General features: G+C 51.7%; 2 protein-coding genes across 2 annotated transcripts in view; one reads left to right on the top strand and one right to left on the bottom strand.

Annotated features, from left to right (window-relative positions):
- Positions 1-4,261: 4,261 nt before the first annotated feature.
- TOR3A (torsin family 3 member A) lies at positions 4,262-9,816 on the top strand. Its single transcript, XM_086754079.1, has 6 exons — positions 4,262-4,556; positions 4,857-4,970; positions 5,668-5,933; positions 6,570-6,745; positions 8,897-9,021; positions 9,566-9,816. The coding sequence occupies exons 1-6, from the start codon at positions 4,262-4,264 to the stop codon at positions 9,814-9,816; spliced, it is 1,227 nt and encodes a 408-aa protein (XP_086610205.1).
- A 7,265-nt stretch (positions 9,817-17,081) lies between these two features.
- ABL2 (ABL proto-oncogene 2, non-receptor tyrosine kinase) overlaps positions 17,082-18,913 on the bottom strand; it is a 45,553-nt gene continuing 43,721 nt past the window's right edge. Inside the window, exon 11 of the mRNA XM_086754072.1 lies at positions 17,082-18,785. Coding sequence (XP_086610198.1) covers positions 17,092-18,785 — 1,694 coding nt within the window. The 3' untranslated portion in view covers positions 17,082-17,091. The remainder of the gene's footprint in view (positions 18,786-18,913) is intronic.

Consider the following 18,913-nt stretch of genomic DNA (forward strand, 5'->3'; position numbering starts at 1 on the left):
ATTCCAGTCATAGTTAGCGAAGAATGGAGTCAAATGTGCCGGTTGTTTGCAAGAGCCTTGTTGGTAAAGAAAAGTGTGTTTAAGAATAGTGTCCCAAAGTGATGCAGAAGAACAACGCACCTAGGCTGATTTCTTGGTTGTGTCCCAATAAGTTGGCTTGGTTACATGAAGCAAGGGACGTATATTGAGTTGGCAAGAGATGTGGATAGAGTTGGCAGGTGTTCACGGTTGGCTGTTCTACGCTTTTATTGAAGCCCTTTTATGAGACAGGGCAAGTAAACAGCCATCCAAATCTGTTCCCACAGGGTGCAGGGGTTTAATCTGCCTGTATCAGAGCTTGTTTTCTCAATAACCCCCTGCAGTGAGTTTTTCAGAGGTAGGACGTGATGCTTGCAGTTCTGAATGTCAGGCATCTGGAAGCCAAGGAAGCCACCGAGAGCTGCTGTGTGCTTCTGAGGACTGCGTGAGTTGCTGCCAGCCCCCTTACGGTTCTCGGGGACAGGACAGCACAAAACCACCAAGGCACCATGCTTCTCATGGAAATGTGGGAATGCTCTTTGACTTGGCCAGCAGCATCAGCATGGTGGTGTGAAACGACCAAAGGCACCTGCTTTTTCTTAGACTAGAGTTTCTCAGTTGAAACTTTGCACTTCAGCATTGATGAATTTTTTAAGAACTGGTTTTTGGGTTTTATTTTGGGGGTTTCGTGGGGGAGGATGTTCTGGGGTGGTTTTTTTTTTGTCTCCTAGCATTGTGTGGTGAAAATAATTTTTCATATCCTCCATCTCTATTTTTGAGGTGCCAGTTTGCTCAGGGAGCAGGACAGGATGCTTGCTTGTGTATAAGCAGTTCAACTTGCAGAAAAGCTACAGATGCTTTTAAGTTTTGAAAGGCTGGAATAGCTAGTTTTGAGAGCTGTTTTTTAAAGCACTTTTTTGTATTACTGGTATGTAATTTTGGAGTAGTTGGCCTTAGTAACAGAGTGAGAATTCATATAGCTGGAAGATTTTAAAGTGTTTCTGATTATGTAATGAACATAATTTTACAAAAGAATGAACAGAAACAAGTTGGAGCCAATGGAGAACCAAAGGGGCTTGAAAATTAGCACTTTCTTCTGAATTTCTTTCAGATTCTTTCCCTAGAAATATTTATTTATTCTAAAAATTGTAAATGAAAATAAGTTCTTAGTTCATATATCCCAGGTGTGGGACTGGTGCTTTGTTGTTTTTTCTTTGTGGAGTGTCTCAATATTTTTAAGAAACTGTGGATAGGATAGGACTTTGTGGGGAAGAAAAACTAAAGGAAGGACGGGAAAGGACTCCCCTTATATCCTGTATTCCAGATCTTCCTTTTATTTAGAGATCTAATCCATAGCTGTGTTATACTGAGCTCTGGAGACACTCCCCTCTCCATCCTGCCTGTCAGAGTTCATCTATAGATGTGCAGAAGGAATTGCTGTGTGGAAATGGGAAAAACCATAAAAGGATGGCTGCATGGCATTTCCCTGTCCAGCAGATACAGCCTGTAGTATCGAATGCTGGACTGCAAGGTTCCCTCGGAGTGTTTGCTTGTATCGACTTGTGTTAGGGGTGCTGAATAAGCCAGGCATAACCACACTTTCATGGCACTGTTTGTTCTTTCTTTTTAGATGATATCTGCACTGTAAGACCTGACTGGACCCAAGATCATGGATTTTTTAAATTGGGTGGTTGCTGCTTGCCAGGACTGGTTTGGCACAACCAGCTGTGAGGTGAAAAGCCATCCATCCTAGCATCGTCTCTGGAGCCACGCAGATCCCTGCAGCTACCTCTTCCTGTATGACTGTCAGCTGAAGGTTAGCAAATAGTATAGGGAGTGTTTGAGATTCAGCAGAGAAAGAAAAAAAAATAGTGGAGATGTAATCCCAGGAAGCTGTACTAGAGTGTTGACTGCTGGGCTTCCTAGTTCCGTCCTTCCCAAGACGGAACTTGCTCAGGCATGAGCGAGTTCTCAGTGCAGGGCAGTAGGATCTCTTCCAGTCTCCTGCAGCTTCCCTTCTAGTCCGTGGGGATAATTTCCTCCCTGAGTCCCTGCAGAGGGAGTTGAATTTTTTAGGGGAGTGGATTTTTATTCCCTTCTCCTCAACCCCATTTCAATCCCTTGTTAACCTCAGAGCCAGGTCAAAGAGCGTGTAGTTGGCAGGTTACTAAATGACTACTTTTATTTACCTCTCTAGCTGTTACCATTGCCATGTCTGGGTGAAGCTGACACCCCAGGAATTATGCTGTAGTACAGTGGAGCCGGTGTGGTGTTGGACAGTCAGTTGTTTTGTCTTTCAGAATTTGTTTTCTCAAACTTTTTTCCTTTGGAACATGGAAGGATCTACTTCTTATGAAGTCTGTCCCTTTTGATAAGCTCTCTTCAACTAAAGCACTTGTCCCTGAGAAGGCAGAGTTTGAATGTTACAGCTGTGAATTTATTTATAAATCTATATAAATGCTTCAATTCAGATCCTTCAACTAGTTTTCAGAAAGGCTGAGAGCAGTTTGCTGTGGCTACAGTGAGTTCTATTTTTCATTGATTTTATTTCTATGTGCACAGGTTTTAGATCTGTTTAAGTTAGTGCAACTGGTGTTAAGGTTTTAGCCTCACCGATTATTTTTGAAGCTGGAGGGGGTAATTATGTTAATACCAGGATCTTTAATGCTGCTGTGTAATCTGTACAGCCACCCATAGATGGTGATGTGCTCCACACCGCACCTCGGCGGAGCTGTGTCCCGCTCCCCATCCACCTGAACAAGTGAATCGCCAGGCTGCATGAATTGCATTCTTATTTTTGTTTTTCTAAGCACATGAGATAACTTTGAAATTCTTTCCATGTCCAAAGCATCTTGGCCTTGTCTCAGTTAGCATAAGTTGTGGGTAGACTTGTCCTGATGCTCAGTAACTTGTAGAGGTGTTAGTCCCTTATAATAAGCCCGCAGTGGGTACAGCTTAGGGCAAAATACAAGTTACATGGGGCTTATCCACTTTCCATCTCCCCCACAGAACTGAGTCTGTGTACTTAGCATGGCAGCACTTACCAGTTGTGCTTTGGAGGGTTGAAGTTTACCTGTTTCCAAAATCAAAGCCAGGCTTTGCATGGGGTCTTGGAATCTCCTGCCAAAGCACGGGCAGCCAGCCCTAACAACTGCTCGCTACTCCCCTGCACAGGAGGGATTTTACAGCTTGTTGGAGAAAACTGGTTGGTGGTGGTGACCTTAGTGGTTGTAATGAGTTCTTGTATGTGATTTCACAGTGGTTCTGTGCTGATCTGATTTTTTTTTTTTTTTTTTTTTTTTTTTTTCCCCTGGCTGCTTGGGTGGAGGCCACCCTACCTGTGTTAGTGTTTGGATGTACCGGTGTATGAAGAACACACTGATGTCAAAGTAAAGAGCAACACTCCCTGAGGTAGATGAGGCATGACACACGTCCAGTGTAATGCAGCAAGCCTGTCCCAGAGCCAGCAACAAAACCCTTTCTCCTAGAGCTCTGGTCTAGTCGCCACACCGAGCTCACAGCGCGGCAGGCAGCAGATGCACTCTGCACAGCACAGTGCAGCTGCCTCTGCTCCCCGTCTGACTCATCCGCAGGCACTCCTGCCTGCCTGTTATTTTTGTGTCACCTTGGAAATCACCCCGATGAACAACTGCCAACGCCTCTTGCATTTGTGGCAGCAAAACAGCTGGGGCACTGGGCTGCTTAAAAACTGGATTATGTGCTGTCCCCAGGCATTTGTTGCTGGTGCTGCAGCTTTTCCCGGTGTGGAGGGTTGCAGTGGTGCAGCTCAGCGTGAGCGGGCTGGTAGCGGTGCCGGGGGCTTCCTTGGGCATCTCTCCAGCCAGGCTGGCAGAGGAGCCGCTCGCCTTCACTCCCAGCGAGGGTTGGCGGGACCCGGGGAGAGGATGAGGTCCAAGTTTTGTGCTGAACAGGGACTGGAGGGGTGCCTCCTACCTCCTTTTGGGAGCAGGGTGGGGGTTTGCAGCGTGGCGCTGGCGGGAGCCATGCCCAGCCCAGCGCTGCGGAGTCCGGCGGGGTCTCTGTTCATGGGACGGGGGACGAGCCCGTGCCCGACGTGGCAGTGACACCACCCGACGGCTTTCCCCTCCGCAACTCCAATTGCAGCCAGCCAGGAAGTGAGATCACAGCTCGGGCGGTTTAAGGGAGGCCGGGAGCCTGCTGCCAGCCAGCAGAATAGGAGCAGGGGCCGCTCCCAGCTCTCTGGGATCCCCAACCCACCGCCATGGGTCAGGGCAGGCCCTCGGCCCTCCTGGGGCTGGCCTGCTGCCTGCTGCTGCTGGGGGGCTCGGAGGGGCTGGGGAACCGAGGGACAACGCCGCGGGGGCCTTGGGAAGAGGAGCAGAGCCCGTTAGCAGAGGGGGGACCATGGGGCAGGGCGAGGTACGAAGCTGTGAAGGAGCACTTGGGAGCTGTGGGTGCTCTCTCCAAACAGTATTGGCAGTACCTGGCGTGCAAGGTGTGGCAGAAGGGCTGTGAAGAGGAGGAGGAGGAGGAGGAAGAGTCCAGTCCCAGGCCAGGTAAGCTCCTTTTTCCTTTCTCTCCCTCTAGTCCATGTTTAGGGTCTAAACACCCCAGCAGAAGGGGCTGTGCCCCCAGCCCCTGCAGACACTGTCTTTCCCTTCCCAAGGGTTGCTGCCCTCAGCATCTCCCTCCCCACCCCCATCTCTCATGAGCCAGCTGCTGCCCCTTATGTGCTTATTCCTCCTCCCCACAGCTGGGAGCAGGGCTGCTGTTAACTGGGTTCAGCTGAGCATCCACACAAAACACAAAACAGATGCTTGCTGGCACGTCTGTGCTCAGACCGCTGCCTTTTCCAGGCTGGAGCTTGCCTCTGGTGGGCCAGGATTACCTGGAGATCCTCTCTGCCTGGTACTGCAGCTTCGGCAAGTGCTGCAAGACGGGAGACTGCAGGATAGTCAACAACATCACAGGTAGGTGCTCTGCCTGGGAGACCCCACCAGTGCTTGTCTCTGCTGCCTCTCCCTATTGTCTATTTTGTTAGTTTTGGGGTGATGTAAGTAAAGGGCGTTTCTGAGCAGGATGCTGAGCTTGTGGGAGGGTGAGGGGCTGGGCTAAGTCCTGCTTCCCGTTATTCCTTTGTACCTCCGAGACTGCAAGAGAATTTACTCCTTAACTGTACAGCATGTCTGCTCTGGTTTGCGGTGAGCCCTGCCTTCATCTGGTAGCTCCCAGGCATATGCAGTGGGACCCAAACTGGCCCAGTATCCAGCCCCAGGGCAGGAGGTTACACTGAGAGCTGCATGTAAGCCCCATGCAGATGTCATTGTGTTTTGCTGGCCCTGAGGCTTCTGATGTCCATATCCTCTGCTGGGAGCTCCTGAGGGCCTGTGGGCTTCAGTGCTGCCTGCAGCTGTCAAATACCTCTTCCACTCCCCGAAGGAAAAAAGGAGTCAGTGGAAATCTGTGTCATTTTGCAGGCGGGGCACAGGCAGCCTGCCTCATTAACCCTGAGGCTGCAATGCCACTTCAGACTCCTCTCAGGCCCCACCAGCAGGTCCGTGTGAGCTTAGTGCCCTGCCACCTTCTCTCCTCTTATTTCTACCTGCAGCACCAGCAGCAGCTGGGCTTGCAAGTTAAAGCTGAGCTCTTGTGCTCTCTTTCCTGCAGGGCTAGAAGCAGACCTCAATGGGCAGCTCCACGGGCAGCACTTGGCCAAAGAAGTCGTCATCCGGGCAGTGCAGGGGTTCCTGCAGAGCCGGCAGCCGCAGAAGGCTCTGGTCCTGTCCTTCCACGGCTGGTCTGGCACAGGCAAGAACTTTGTGGCCCGGATGCTGGCCAGTCACCTGTACCGCGACGGGCTGAAGAGCGAGTGCGTCAGGGTCTTCATCTCACTCTTCCACTTCCCCCATCACAAGTACGTGGACTCGTACAAGGTAAGAGTCAGCAAACACGGTGGGGATGGTCCAGGGTGCTTGGTCCAGCTGGGATGGAGTTTCTTTTCTTCGCAGCAGCCTGTAGGGTGCTGTGTTTTGGATCTGTGCGTAGAACAGTGCTGATAAGACAGCAGTGTTTTGGCTGCTGCTGAGCCTCAAGGCTTTCTCCTTCTCCCACTCTGCCCCTGCAGTCAGTAGGCTGGGGGTGCGCAAGAAGTTGGGGTGGACACACACTAGACAGCTGACCAAAGGGATATTCTGTGCTGTTCAATGTCGTACTCAGCTATAAAAACTGAGGGAATAGGGTTTTGGGGTAGGAATCCATTGCTAAGAGACTGGCTGGGCATCAGTGGCAAGTGTGGGTGATTGCCTTTGCACCACTTACTTTTTTTTTCTTTCTTTTTCCTCTTTCCTTCACTTACTAAGCTATCTTTATATTGACCCACATGTTCACTTGCTTTTGCTCTTCCTATTCTCTGCCCTGTCCCGCCGGGTGGGAGGGAACGAGCGAGCGGCTGTGTGGTGCTTAGCTGCCAGCCAGGGTTAGCCCCCCGCATCCATGCTCAGCCCCTGCACGATCTCTTGGCACCAGCGACTGCTGCTGGGCCTCTCACGCGCCCCCCTGCTGCTCTGCAGGCTCAGCTGAAGAAGCAGATAAGTGATACTGTGCAGCTCTGCAAGCAGTCCCTGTTCATCTTCGATGAGGCAGAGAAACTTCATTCCAGCCTCCTGGATGCCATCAAGCCTTTCATGGCTCGCAACGACAACAAGGGCCAGGTGGATTACCGGAGATCCATCTTCCTCTTCCTCAGGTGATTTCTGGGCCCCCAGAGGGATGGGGAGGAACAGAGTGGTGGAATTTATCCCCAAGGTGTGCGATATGAGGGGCTGAGGCTGCAGAGGAGGGGAAAGAGATGTCTTAGCTCCTCCAAGAGGCAGTTTTGCTTATTGATGCTGGGCATCCTCCCTGGGTACAGGGCGTTTGCAGGAGGAGCTGAGGTCCAGTTTGGCTGGGACACCTGAGCCAGTGTCTAGGCAAGGAACCAGTGAGTCAGTGCTAGAGTGGTGGCACTCTGGAGAGCTGATCCGGGAGATCCCGTGCTCCAGGGAGCAAAGCTGGGGCTTCACGTCTGGTGGGAAGCTTGTGTACGATGTGGTGCTGATAGCTGGGAGTGGGAGGTGGGGAGTTCCCACTGCCTGGCCGTGGCTGCAGGCTGAGGTGCCATCTGTGCTGTGCCGTGAGGGCTGGCCCTGGCATCGGCTTGCCCTCTGATTTGGTCCCTGGAGGTTAGCTCCTTTTCCATCCAGAGGGAGAAAGGATTTTTAGCACGTGCACACCCTAACATTGTCCTGACCCAGGCCTAGATGGGACACATCTAGGGGGAGAAGTGGGACGCGTCAAAACCGAGATGCGAGGTAGGCACGTGCCTGAGGGAGCCAGTGAGAAATGCCAAGGAGAGACAAGCATCTTGGGCCCCCTTCAATTTAGGATTTACAGCCTTCAGTTTCGCTCTGACAAGAGGAGTTCCCAAAGTGGGCAGAGTATTTATTCTCTGTCTCCCACTGGTGTTTAAACCTCCAAGCTTGGTGGTTCCCCAGGGAAGTTCCTCTGCCCATGGAAGAGCTGTGTCTGTGCCGGGTGCTTGTGGAGCCAGCCACGTTTCAGTCCTACCTGCGCCAGCCCGTGGCAGGAGCTGTGGTGGACGGGGCAGGTTCTCCTGTGTTGCTCGGGGCAGGGTGGACGTGCTGCCAGCTGCGCTGAGCTGACCTTGTGTCCTACCTGGCAAGCCGTGTAGATGCTGGCAGGACACGTCAGCCCCTTTGTGCCACCGAGCAGAGGGAGCAGGGTGCCGTGAACCGCAGCAGCGTGTCATCCTGGGGGGGTTTCATCATACCCGGTGGCAGTGTGACACAGACCTGTTGTAGGAGGGCTGGCTCTGCCCCAGGGCTTCTTTGGCCACCAGCCTGCTTCTGCAGCCTGGGCCAGGTTTAGGGGATGGGGTGGGAGTGGCTGGCTGTCCCCACGCAAAAGGGGCTCTTTCTCCTGTGGTCTGGGTGGGAGCAGGATCAGTTCAAGCTGTTTCCCTCCAACAAGGCAGTCGGGGGGAAACTGGTGGATTTTTAATTTTGCCTCCCCTCTGTTTGAATGGGTCCAGAGCCTCTGACACAAAAGGAAAGATGGGTGCAAGATCTGTGTCTCCCAGTGCGACTCTGCCTCCCACCTACACAAGCCCTGCAGCCAGCTGGTTCCCAATATCACTGGCTCACTGGTGGTGGGGCGCTGGGGGCTGTTGTCTGTGGCTGTTGCAAACCCCTCACCAGCAGATGGGGGCTGCCTGGCCTTGAACTGCTTTCCAAGGTGAGGGGCTGCCCTGGGAGCCTCGACAACTGTCAGGACCTTGTGTCCCCCACCATGGAGCTGCCCCCACGGTGGGTGTCCACTGGAGTCCTTGCGTGGGAACTACATTGCTTTGTCCCTCGGGCAGGCGATGTTTTGCCAAGTCCTGGGCTGCCACTTGAATCCTTGCCCTGGATCTTTACTTCCAGTGGAACTCCTGCCATGTGCTCTGCCCTCCAGCTTGGACTTTCAGGGGTGGCTTGTTGAGAGCTTGGTGCGGGGTCAAGTGTCACCTGCGAGGTCGATGGCATCCCAGCCAGGACAGGGGACTGACCGAGATGGAGGATTCTGCTGGCTCCTGGTCTCACCCTGGGCGAGAAACCACCTGCCCCAGGGTCTGGGCTGGCAAGATGGAAGATGGCCATATAGATGCCTACAGAAAAGGGACTCTTTGCGGAAAAAAACTGGTTCCTCCGTGTGCTAATATTTCAGATGCTGATCCTACCCAGCAAATCCTTCGTTGTGAGCAGCATGGCTGAGGCCTGTCTGTAGGGGAGGCTGCTGGCACCTCTCAGCAATTCATCTGTGGGGGCATGGTTGAGTCACTTCCCTTCTGTGTCCACAGCAATCTTGGTGGCAACACCATCAACGAGGTAGCCCTGGACTTCTGGCGAGCCGGCCGGGCACGGGAGGAGATCTCCATGGAGTTCCTGGAGCAGCGGCTGCGGCTGGAGCTGCTGGAGCCTGCAGGTAAGAGCTGGGTTCGCTTGCGGGATGGTGTGGGCAGGCTGCCCGCAAACCTGCCCCTCCACACCACTCAGGGCCTTCTTACCCAGTGCCATCCACCTTGTGGTGCCCAAGTGTGTGTGCTGTGGAACAAGCCTTTACTCCAGCCCTCACTCCGGGGTTATTTGCAACACAAGCCCCTTCCTCCATCCACATCTGCACAGCCCCACGAGCACGGCACCGCTGCAGCAGCGAGGGCCACGGGGAGGGAGCTGTGAGTCCTTCTGGCCCCCATCAGCCCTGGAAACGGCCAGGTTGTGAGAGGCAGCCTAACACTGAAGGGAAGCATCGATGCTTCTCTTGGCCTGAGATGGGCAAGCCGTAGGGACGTTCTCTGTTCAGACTCAGTGCTGGCCAGCTCTGTACAAGTGGGTGTCTCTCTCCCACCACATATGCCTGGATGAGCCAAGACGGCCCTCCCAAGAGAGATGAGCCCTTGCCTCACAAAGGGACGTCAGCTCTCAGATGAAGCTTCTGAAGTTCGTTTTGTCTTGCTTTTTTGCTGCAGAGAACGGTTACGCCCGCAGCCACCTCCTCAAAGAGAACCTTATTGATTTCTTCGTGCCGTTCCTGCCCCTGGAGTACCACCACGTGAAGCTCTGCGCGAGGGATGCTTTCCTGGCCCGTGGACTCGTGTACACAGAGGCAACCCTCGACGAGGTGGCCAGGATGATGGTGTTTGTCCCCAAAGAGGAGAAGCTTTTCTCTGCACAGGGCTGTAAATCCGTATCCCAGCGCATCAATTACTTCCTTCCTTGAAAGCCAGGTGGGACTACACCAGTGGTGAAGGTGGTTCTGCACACTGGGAGCTGCTCTCCTTGCAGAAGGTCAGGCAAGCAGACTACCCAGCCATGCACTTGCACGGGGACAGAGACTTAACCCCGCGTTATTGCGAGGGCTGTTTGCAGGGAAAGAGGTGCACCCCACCCCTCTCCTGGGACGCAGTCATGGCCTGCACCTGGCTGCGTTTGAAATCAGTGTGGCATTTTTCAAGTCCCTTCTTTTAGCAGGTGATGAAGTAGTGATTTGGTTGTGCTGACAGATGCGTTGTTTGACGTGAGCTGGGATGGCCAAGTCCTCCGTTTGTTACCGTGTAATGAAGGCCTTGGACAGGCTGGTCCTGTTGAGACAGCCCAGCAGAAGCAGCGTCCTCATCCCTGTCCCCTCTTTTCTCTGTCACTTTACAAGATTGCACAGAACTCTTTTGCTGGAGTTGAGGTTTTTTTCTCTATTGCTCTCCTGCATTCACAAGGTGTCTGCCACTTGGGGACACATGCGCCAGGATCACGGTTTGTGCAGGGAGGCCCTTGCGTAGAGAAAATGACTGAATAATCTCCTCTGGAGATGTCAAATCCATAGCCTCTCACTTTGGAGTGTCCCTCTCGTTGGAATCTTCCGTTGTATGGAAGCAGCTGCAGGGATGAGGTGAACTTCTGCTGAAATTGTTTTTCTAAGCAGTTTGGTGAAGAACCTGTTTGCTTCACTGTGAAGTTAAAAAAAAAAAACAAAAGGGAGACTAATTCCTCTTTTAAGGGCAAAGGGCAGTTGAGGAGGCTGGGGGCTGAAGGAACAGGCTGCAGTTGAATCTGAGTTTTCAGGGATGCAGTAAGCTTGTGTTCTTTCTTTCTTTTTTTCCTTTTTTCTTTTTTTTTTTTTTTTCAGTATGTTGCAGGCTGTGTTTTTTTGGCTGTGGTTTTTTTATCAGCATTACTACACCAAGGGGCTGTTTGCTGTCTGGGTACTTGCCAGGTGATAAGTATGTTACAGCAGGACCAAAAAATTTCAGCAGTGTTACAGGAATCGCTTTGTGACCTCTAGGTCAAAACTCCCCTCCAACAGCGCTGGGCTGGGGGGCTGAGGTGAAACAGCACGCGGCAAGGACAGGGCTTAGCTCCCCGCCAGCCCCTGTGCGGACCTTGGATCTATTTTAAGCTTGGAACCTCTCTGTGGTGCCAGTGATGAGCAGCACGACCTCTGGGAAAAGATTGACCAGACACACTTACGGCTCCTGCAGACTTTGAGTTCGCGTTTCCCTCCGGGCACGCTGGCTCCGTTATCTAACGAGGCTTCATAGTCCAAGGCAGGAAGACAAGCCAGCCGCTTTCTTGCTGCTCAACTGATGGAAAGTTAATCTTACCTCTAGACTGGACCTTAGGGCCTGTGCCAGCGTGGACTGTTATCAGGCATTTCGGAGGCTCGGTTTGTGGATAATCTCTTAATCGCAAATTGTCAATCCTAAAGCTTCAGCCTGCAAAGAGCAGAGGGAGACTCCGGGGGAGTCAGCTGGGGAAGGGAGGATGCAGCCCTGCAGAAGGACACAACTTAGGTTGTGTTCTGTAATCTGGGCAGAAAGTTTAGAAAGTTGTTAGTTGAAGGCTTGTTGCTTGGAAGGTTGTAGAAACCAGGACAGCCTATGTTTGTTGTTGTTTATTTATTTTTTTTTTTTTAAATAGAAAAGAATCTTCATCTGTCCAGGTTAGACTGACGCTCTTTGGAGCGGAAGGGAGTCACTCTGTCAGTGTTTTGCCAGCGCAGGGCTGGTGTGAAGCTGGCAGGTTAAGCAGTTCTTACCGTTACTGGTGAAGGAGCTGGTGGTGGTGGTGCCAAAGAGGGCAACTGTCAAACTGATGATGCAAGACCCTGCGCTCTGCCAGGTCACACTTGTCCATGTTTGAGAATTATGTGAGCAGTTGATTATACAACCCCAACAGTAAGAACCGCTCTCCTCTTACCGCCCAATGGCAACATTATGTTTGATGTTAAAGGCATAAATAAAGATACTGCTTTTCTTTGCAATCTGGCAGAATTAAATGATTTCCCTTTTTAACAGGTTTATAATCAACTTGCCTTTTCTACCCAAAGTAACAAACTCCAAGTTAGTAGTAAACAGCTTCAAATATTCCTTAAGGGGAAAAAAAAGCAGCGGACACTCAAGTGTTTTTGCCAATAAAATATTGCAACCTTTATTTAAAACAAAACGCAAATTGGCAAAACTTTGTGGAACGACAGGCAAAGAGGCCCTTCAAAGGGCCTTATTTACATCAAGTTTAACACTGTTCGCAGTTCACAGTCAGACGATAGTGAGAGAATTAAATTAGAAAAACAACCAAAATATATTACAATAACAATTAAAAACAAAAAAAACAGTTGACAACACTGGTAGAGTGATTGGTGATTAACGTGTTTCATTTCAATCCATTCCTGCCCTCAATGAGTTCACTACCGATACAAACAGCGTGCTGAGCCAGCTGGGCTTCACCTCCTGTGCACAGCAGACACGTTTGGAAGAATGACCTCCTTTGGTACAGACACTTCTTCGCGTGTAGGTGTTTGTTAGAAATGTCAGTGTCCCGTAACCTCTCCTTTCCTACCGTCAGGCAACAGGCTGCAGGTTTTGCTCTACCCTACAAGCAACTGGCGTGCAGCCACAGTGCCCATCCGTGCTCAATGGGCACGCTGTGGTCGCTACCCTGCCGTTTTCCTGCCAGCTACTGAGTAGCAGCAGGGCTGGGTTGAGTGTTTAAGAGAAGAGAGCAGCCTGTTACGTTTGCAAAAGCAATCTTTGGGATTCATTAGTGCTTGTCACAGCTGCTGATGCCCAAGAGTACGGACAAGCAAAACGCTGAGCACCTCAGCCGCTGGGGAAGCCTGCCTTAGGTAAGCAGTACAGACATCAGGGGCTGGATTTCTTTCTGGGTTTACAGCATAACCCATCCTACCTGCTCACGCACCCGCTGCCTTTTCAGGAGGGGATGTTCTCTCAATGTGGCAGTTCTGGTGCAGCTATTGCCCCACGCTGTGGGGTTTAGTTCCTGCTGCCCACAGAGAGCGGTGTGCTGTGAAACTCTTGCGTAAGCACACCTGATGGGATGTCAACGTGTGTGTTTGACTGTGTGTCACTGACCCAATGCCAGTGGTGCTCAGGAGAAATGTCCTGTGGGAGGAGGACGGGAATAGACAGCCCCCCCCACTTCCCCATTGTCTTCTGCATCAGCAACACTGCTCCATTCAATTCCACTTTCCCAGCAGCTAAATTCAAGGCAGTCCCCAAACCCAGACTCTTAATTCGGTTTCACCCCTGTCTGCACTAATGAAAAACATGATTAAATCGAAGTGCTGCCAGTCAGACAGCTGAGTGCACCACTTCTGGGGTTAAACAGGGTGTACAGTGCAGGAAGAAGAGAGAATTGCACCTGTGAGTCGCTAATTCCCCACAGCAGCTAGCAAGAGAAAGTGCCCCACATCAGCTCACTCGTGTGAGTGCATGCTTTGTGCTTGGCATTACCAGGCCCTACGTGATGCCATCCCCTTGCAAACAAGACCACTTTGAACTCTAGCCCAAGGTACTGCGAGTGAGAGAGCCCGGCTGCAAGTGCCTTCTGACAGCGGTGAGGAAAGGACACACAACAGGAGTGCATGCCTCGTCCCTACCCTGAACAGTGGAGCGAGACGTGCTCTTCACTGGGCCACGTAACGGGGCTCCACCATCCTTAGGTTACTCTGAACGCACTGTGTGAGGCTGGAAGCAGGGAAGCTGCTACGGCAGCCGTTAAGGCTGAAAGAAGGAAGAACAGCTGAAGAGTGATCTACAGCAGAACCAGCTTTCCCAGGTATCATCTTTTTGCTATCCTGCCAGAGGGCAGGGGAAAATTCCAGTTTGGGAATACACACTATTGGGCAGCAGAAGCAGCAGCAATTCTGCAGCCATCTACTTAGGGGAAAAAAAATTCCACACCTATTGTCAAGTCAGCACTACCTCTGCCGTGATCTACCTACCTGACGTAAGACAACAGGTAAGAGCAGAGAAAACGCCCTCCATGGGAGCGATGACAGGCACATCCCCAAATTCCAGTGTTCTGTGTTTACCCCTCCACTGGAGGGATCAGGACTGAATGGGCTTCTGCGTTGCCCACAGAGGTTGTGGAGGCTCCATCCCTGGAGATGCTCAAAAGCCATCTGGATGTGGTCCTGGGCAGGTGGCTCTAGGTGGCCCTGCTTGAGCGGGGAGGTTGAACCAGGTGACCTCTCAAGGTCCCGTCCCACCTTGGCCGTTCTGTGACTCTGTAAAAGCAGATGGCTGCTTCGGCTGTGTTACTGCACACTGCCTTGTCCCACTGCCCAGCGCCTCTGCCGTGGGGAGGAGAATCCAGGCGGCATCTGAAAGGAAGCGCGGATGACCAGGGAGGGGAACCAGTCCTTCATTAGGGCACAGTTAGTTTCTCTGAAAGGGGTCTGAGAGGAGGAAGTTTTAGTAGTTAAAAATTCCAGGAATTGTTTGCTAGTCTATCGCTTTTGCTGGAGCTTTTCTGGAAGACTGGCATTCAGGGAAAAAAAGGCTTCCTTCAAAATACTCATCAGAACTGGACTGACAGCTTTAAAGTTTTCTTGTTAAAATACCTTTCCCCTGAGAATCACTTCAGTTTCAGTCTGTTCGTCCTAGGCCGAGCAGTAGTACAACGATGAACCTACATGATTGTCTGCCAGGGCAAACAAGAGCTGCCTTCCTGCCCTGAAGAAAGCTCCCACACCTCTTCAATCCTTTGATTGTTTAAAAGGCCATGTGACACAGTATCACAAGCCCTCTTCCCTTTGCAGGTCACCTTTCCAAAGGCAGGCAGTTTGGTGTGCAGCGATGCACACCTTCAGTAAAGATGACTGAAAGAGATAAGGTAAACCACAAAAGCCCTCAGTAAAGTCTACAAGATAACGGTTTGGCACTCTGCGTTACGGCCGAGCGTTGCTGTGAGAGCGCCCCAGCACGGCCTCCCCTGCCATGGGCTGCAGGAGAGCCTGGGCGCGCTGAAAATCCTAGTGCAGAACTAGACAGCAGGCTTGGGTGGGGGGGCTTGGTACTGCTCGCTCAGGATGAGTAACCCATGCTGTACTTTCATTTGTCTCCACTTAGATGCTAGCTCACCGGAGTCAGGAATAATTAATTAATGCCTGTCAGCTGGGGCGGAGGGGTTGCTTTTATTGTCACCATATCACTTGGACAGTGTAGCTCACATGGTCCGTTTTACCTCACCTACTGCTCGCTCCACTGGTGCGCATTCATGCATCGTGACACAACTTTATTTCCCACAGATCAGTGATAAAATGAGGATTCTCAAACACCAGTCCATTTCTACAGATTTTTCCAGGACACTGTCTTGCCATGCTCCATGGAAAAAAACAGGGACACTCCCTGAGACGGCCCAGCACACTTCCAAGCATCAACAGGGCAATGCTTCTACACAGAAACGGACGTGCCCATCTTCTAAATTCACACCTGTGCTCCAGCTCAACTCTAAATGCTCAAACTAAAAGTAGCACAATCACACTTTAAAAACAAGTTAAAAAAGCATTTTAGCCAAAAATAAAAGATTTAAGGTGCAAAGCAAGCCAGATCCTCAAGTGAGCAGCAGCATGCAGGGTAACGTGTATTCAGAGCCAGGTATCAGACCTGTTTTCTTCCTCTCTCAAACCAACAGTTACTTGAGGTCTTTCTACTTGCCAGTACATTTACATCTCGGGGCGCCGTGTGTATACACGGAAGACGGGCTTTTTGAGGCCACAACAGTTTACAAACAGCACTAGGACCAAGGAAGACAACTTCAACCGCACGACTCCTTTCATTCTGGGATTGTCAGTAGACATCAGACGGCAGAGGCCATAACCCAGCGAGAGCTCTCCGAGGCAGAGCCGTAACACTGTCACGTCCTGGGCAGGGGAGTGTACAGTTTATGTGTATGTTCCCTATGCCACAGCATGAGATTCTGGTCTAGCCTTTAAAACACATTAAAAAAAAAAGACGGCTGTGATTCCTCCATGGGGTGACACATCTAGTCACCTTTAAACGCAGGAAAGCCTGCGAGACCAGCAAGCACTAGAACAAATCCCAAGAAGCCAGCAGCGCGCAGTGTTAGTGTTATGCCAGGAGTAGGGACTGGTCCAGGGAATCCTGCAGCAGCAAGGGCGCGGGGCGAGCAGGTGAGGCTGTACTTTCCAGCTCTCCAGCTGGCCCCGCAGCGCTGTGACTGCTAAAGGAATGTGGAGAACAGCCAGGGGTGGCGGAGGCTCTGCCTTACCTACCACGGGTCCTCAAGGTGATGAAACTGAATTGGGGAATCAACCTGGTAACAAGTTAAAAACAATCTAGAGCTTAAAAAAAAAAAACAACCAAGACCAACCCACCCACCCCAATAACAACACTGGCAAGTTGTGCAGGAGCCCCAAACTACTCACGAAAGCCCATCAAGCAGCACCTGTGCTAGACCACTAGAAATAGATATCAACCAAGTGAAGGCTGTGTGGTGGGGAAGGGGGTATTCCAGTGGTAAGTCTGCCCAGCATCCCTGACACTTCCGATACAATGGAGATGAGAACACGTGGTGGATGAGTTGGACAGGACGGAAAAGGGATAGTTTCATACATTAACTAATTTTGCAGTTCTCGTTACAGCAGCAACAGCACTGTGGAAGTAAGCCATCTGGGCTAGTGCATCCACCTCCAGCAGCTCTGGATACTGTCAGTGCATCAGACCTTTCCCTCAACCGCACGCAACCTCCTCCTTCAGAGCTACTCCAGCTCAGACTGCTTGGCAGTTGGTACCAGCGGAGCCCCAGTGCCCTTCCTTTGCCTTGTCAGGAGGCCAAAGCATGCGTTAGTGCAGACAGGGGAGGATCGGTACAGCTGAGTGGCCTGCAGCCACTCCAGTACTCCAACTATCGCGCATCAAACCATCCTTCCCAGAGCGCCAACCCGCCATCGATTCTCCTGCCTCTCCAAGGGAGGAGCAAGGAACTTCCTTCCCTTGCCATACCAAGCAGATCAGACGGACTAGGTAAGGACAAATACTTGATGCTCTGCCCTTTACAGCTTTAACCTGCCCTCTCCATCCCCCTTTCTTTGAGATGAACCTGTAAACGTGAGGAGAACTCAGTGATCTGAGGTACTTCACATACTCAAGTATCAGTCTTTCCTTTTGAAAGCATCAGTACAGAAAAACAGTCCCCCCCTCCCCGCGTGTATTTCTCTTACCCCGATTGACAGTAGCTACCTTTGCACCACATCGCTGATTTCTTGGACACACGACAATAAGTTATTAAGGACGGGGTTTGCCCCAGGGACGCTAGCAGCTGTTGAGGACACCTGCAGTTCCTGCAGGCTGAGTTCCAGTTTGCTCACGGCTTCCCGGAAGGCAAATTTGTTGCGTGTATGCGGGATGCAGTCCACGTAGCCTGAGCAGTAATCCAACAGCTGGTGCCCTGTGTCCACCAGCTGGCTGTTTGGTGTCGGCTCGGCGATGGCGCTCGAGAGCAGATCTGCGCACTCCAGCAGTGCTTCCTTGCTGATTTTGTCTGCAGAGATTTTCTCAGCTGCCTGTTTGGTCTTTCTGAGCGCTACTTTTGCGCCAGCCGTGCCATTGGCCATTTTCACTGGGGAGGTGGAAGACGATGACAGAGGCACTTGAGGTGAAGGCATCACGAGCCTCCCAGATTTTCCACCAACAGGTGCTGCTGCTGCTGCCTTCTTGCTCCCTTCACTTGATTCCAGTCCATGCTGCGCTCCCGCCACATTGCTCAACTCTTCTGCTGCATCTGAGCAGGCAGCTGGCTGTTGTAGGAGCCTCATCACCGGTGGTGGAGGTGGAGCACACTTTGGTTTTACCCGTCTGGGCCGGTCCCTGTCGCCGGAAGAAGTGACCTGATGCTCAGATAAGAGCTTAAATTTATTACCCTGAGAGTCTGTGCCAATGAGCTGCACGTCTGCTGGAGTGTGTTTTAGAGTGGGTGAGATCAGGACTGGCACTTTGTGGTTATGAGTGGTTGGAAGTATTGCTGCAGCCTTTACTGGAGATGACCACCCCGGTCTCTCACCATCTTCAAGGGCCCCTTGCCGTGGGCCACTGTTTTTCTCTTTGCCCTTAGGAGCTGCTGTCAGCCCTGGATTCTCCTTTTCTTCCGATCCAGAGGGAGTTCGGAAAGGAAGTGCTGTGGCACCCCTTGGCAAGAGTTTTGCTTTTGGTCTCTCTCTGGTCAAAGCAGGGCCTTCTTCAAACCTTTTGGGAAGCAGGTCATTGGCCCTCCCTGTGCCCTCATCAGGCTGAGAGGAGGTGGACACTGTCCGTTCCAGCTGGATTTTTGACCTCTGGGAATTTCTGGGAAGAGTCATTGCCATCCTATCCTGCTCTGGAAGCCCTGAGGACATGGAAGATGTAGAGTTTGACCTTGGAAAAGGCTTTGAAGCTTCTTCATTGCCAGTGGGTTTTCCCGCTCGTAAACCCAGTGTCTTTTTAATCAAGCGTGGCGTAAAGAATCCAGTGATGCCCGACCACCCACCACCAGTGCTTACACCCCCACCACTGCTGGTACCAGTGCCATCATCGTTGTAGAAGGTCCTCTGCACAAAGCCCCCGCCATAGCACTTGGGGGGGGCCAGGCATGCGTCCTGCTGCGTGGGAGCAAAAGAGAACCCATCCACATGCTGCAAGGAAGCAACAGATGAAAAGTTACCCGTCAGCTCATATTTCTTATGGGGCTGGTTCTCCATCTCCCGGAAGGAACTGCTGCGCTTGGGAGGTGTGGGAGCATTCCTCTTCTTCATGAAGGAGCTGAAGAAGCCACCTTTTCTGTCCCTGGTGAAAGTGGTCTCTTTGGCATCCTCCAACAGACTGCTGGGTGACTTGTCCCTCTGCTTGCGAGGCAGTGCAGGAGACCCACTTGTTGGCTGTGTGCTTCTGATAAAACCTAGACAGAAGAAACAAGGGTGAATCTGCAAAATCAATTGCCATTTCCACCTCCCTGTCCTGCAGTGGGCTTTATGGGCCTGGTGCATTTAGCTGCCCAGGTTCTGCAGAAAGAGACTGAGAGAGGAA

Source organism: Chlamydotis macqueenii, chromosome 8 (genome assembly GCF_036417535.1).
Source record: "Chlamydotis macqueenii isolate bChlMac1 chromosome 8, bChlMac1.mat, whole genome shotgun sequence".
NCBI classification, from domain to species: Eukaryota; Metazoa; Chordata; class Aves; order Otidiformes; family Otididae; genus Chlamydotis; species Chlamydotis macqueenii.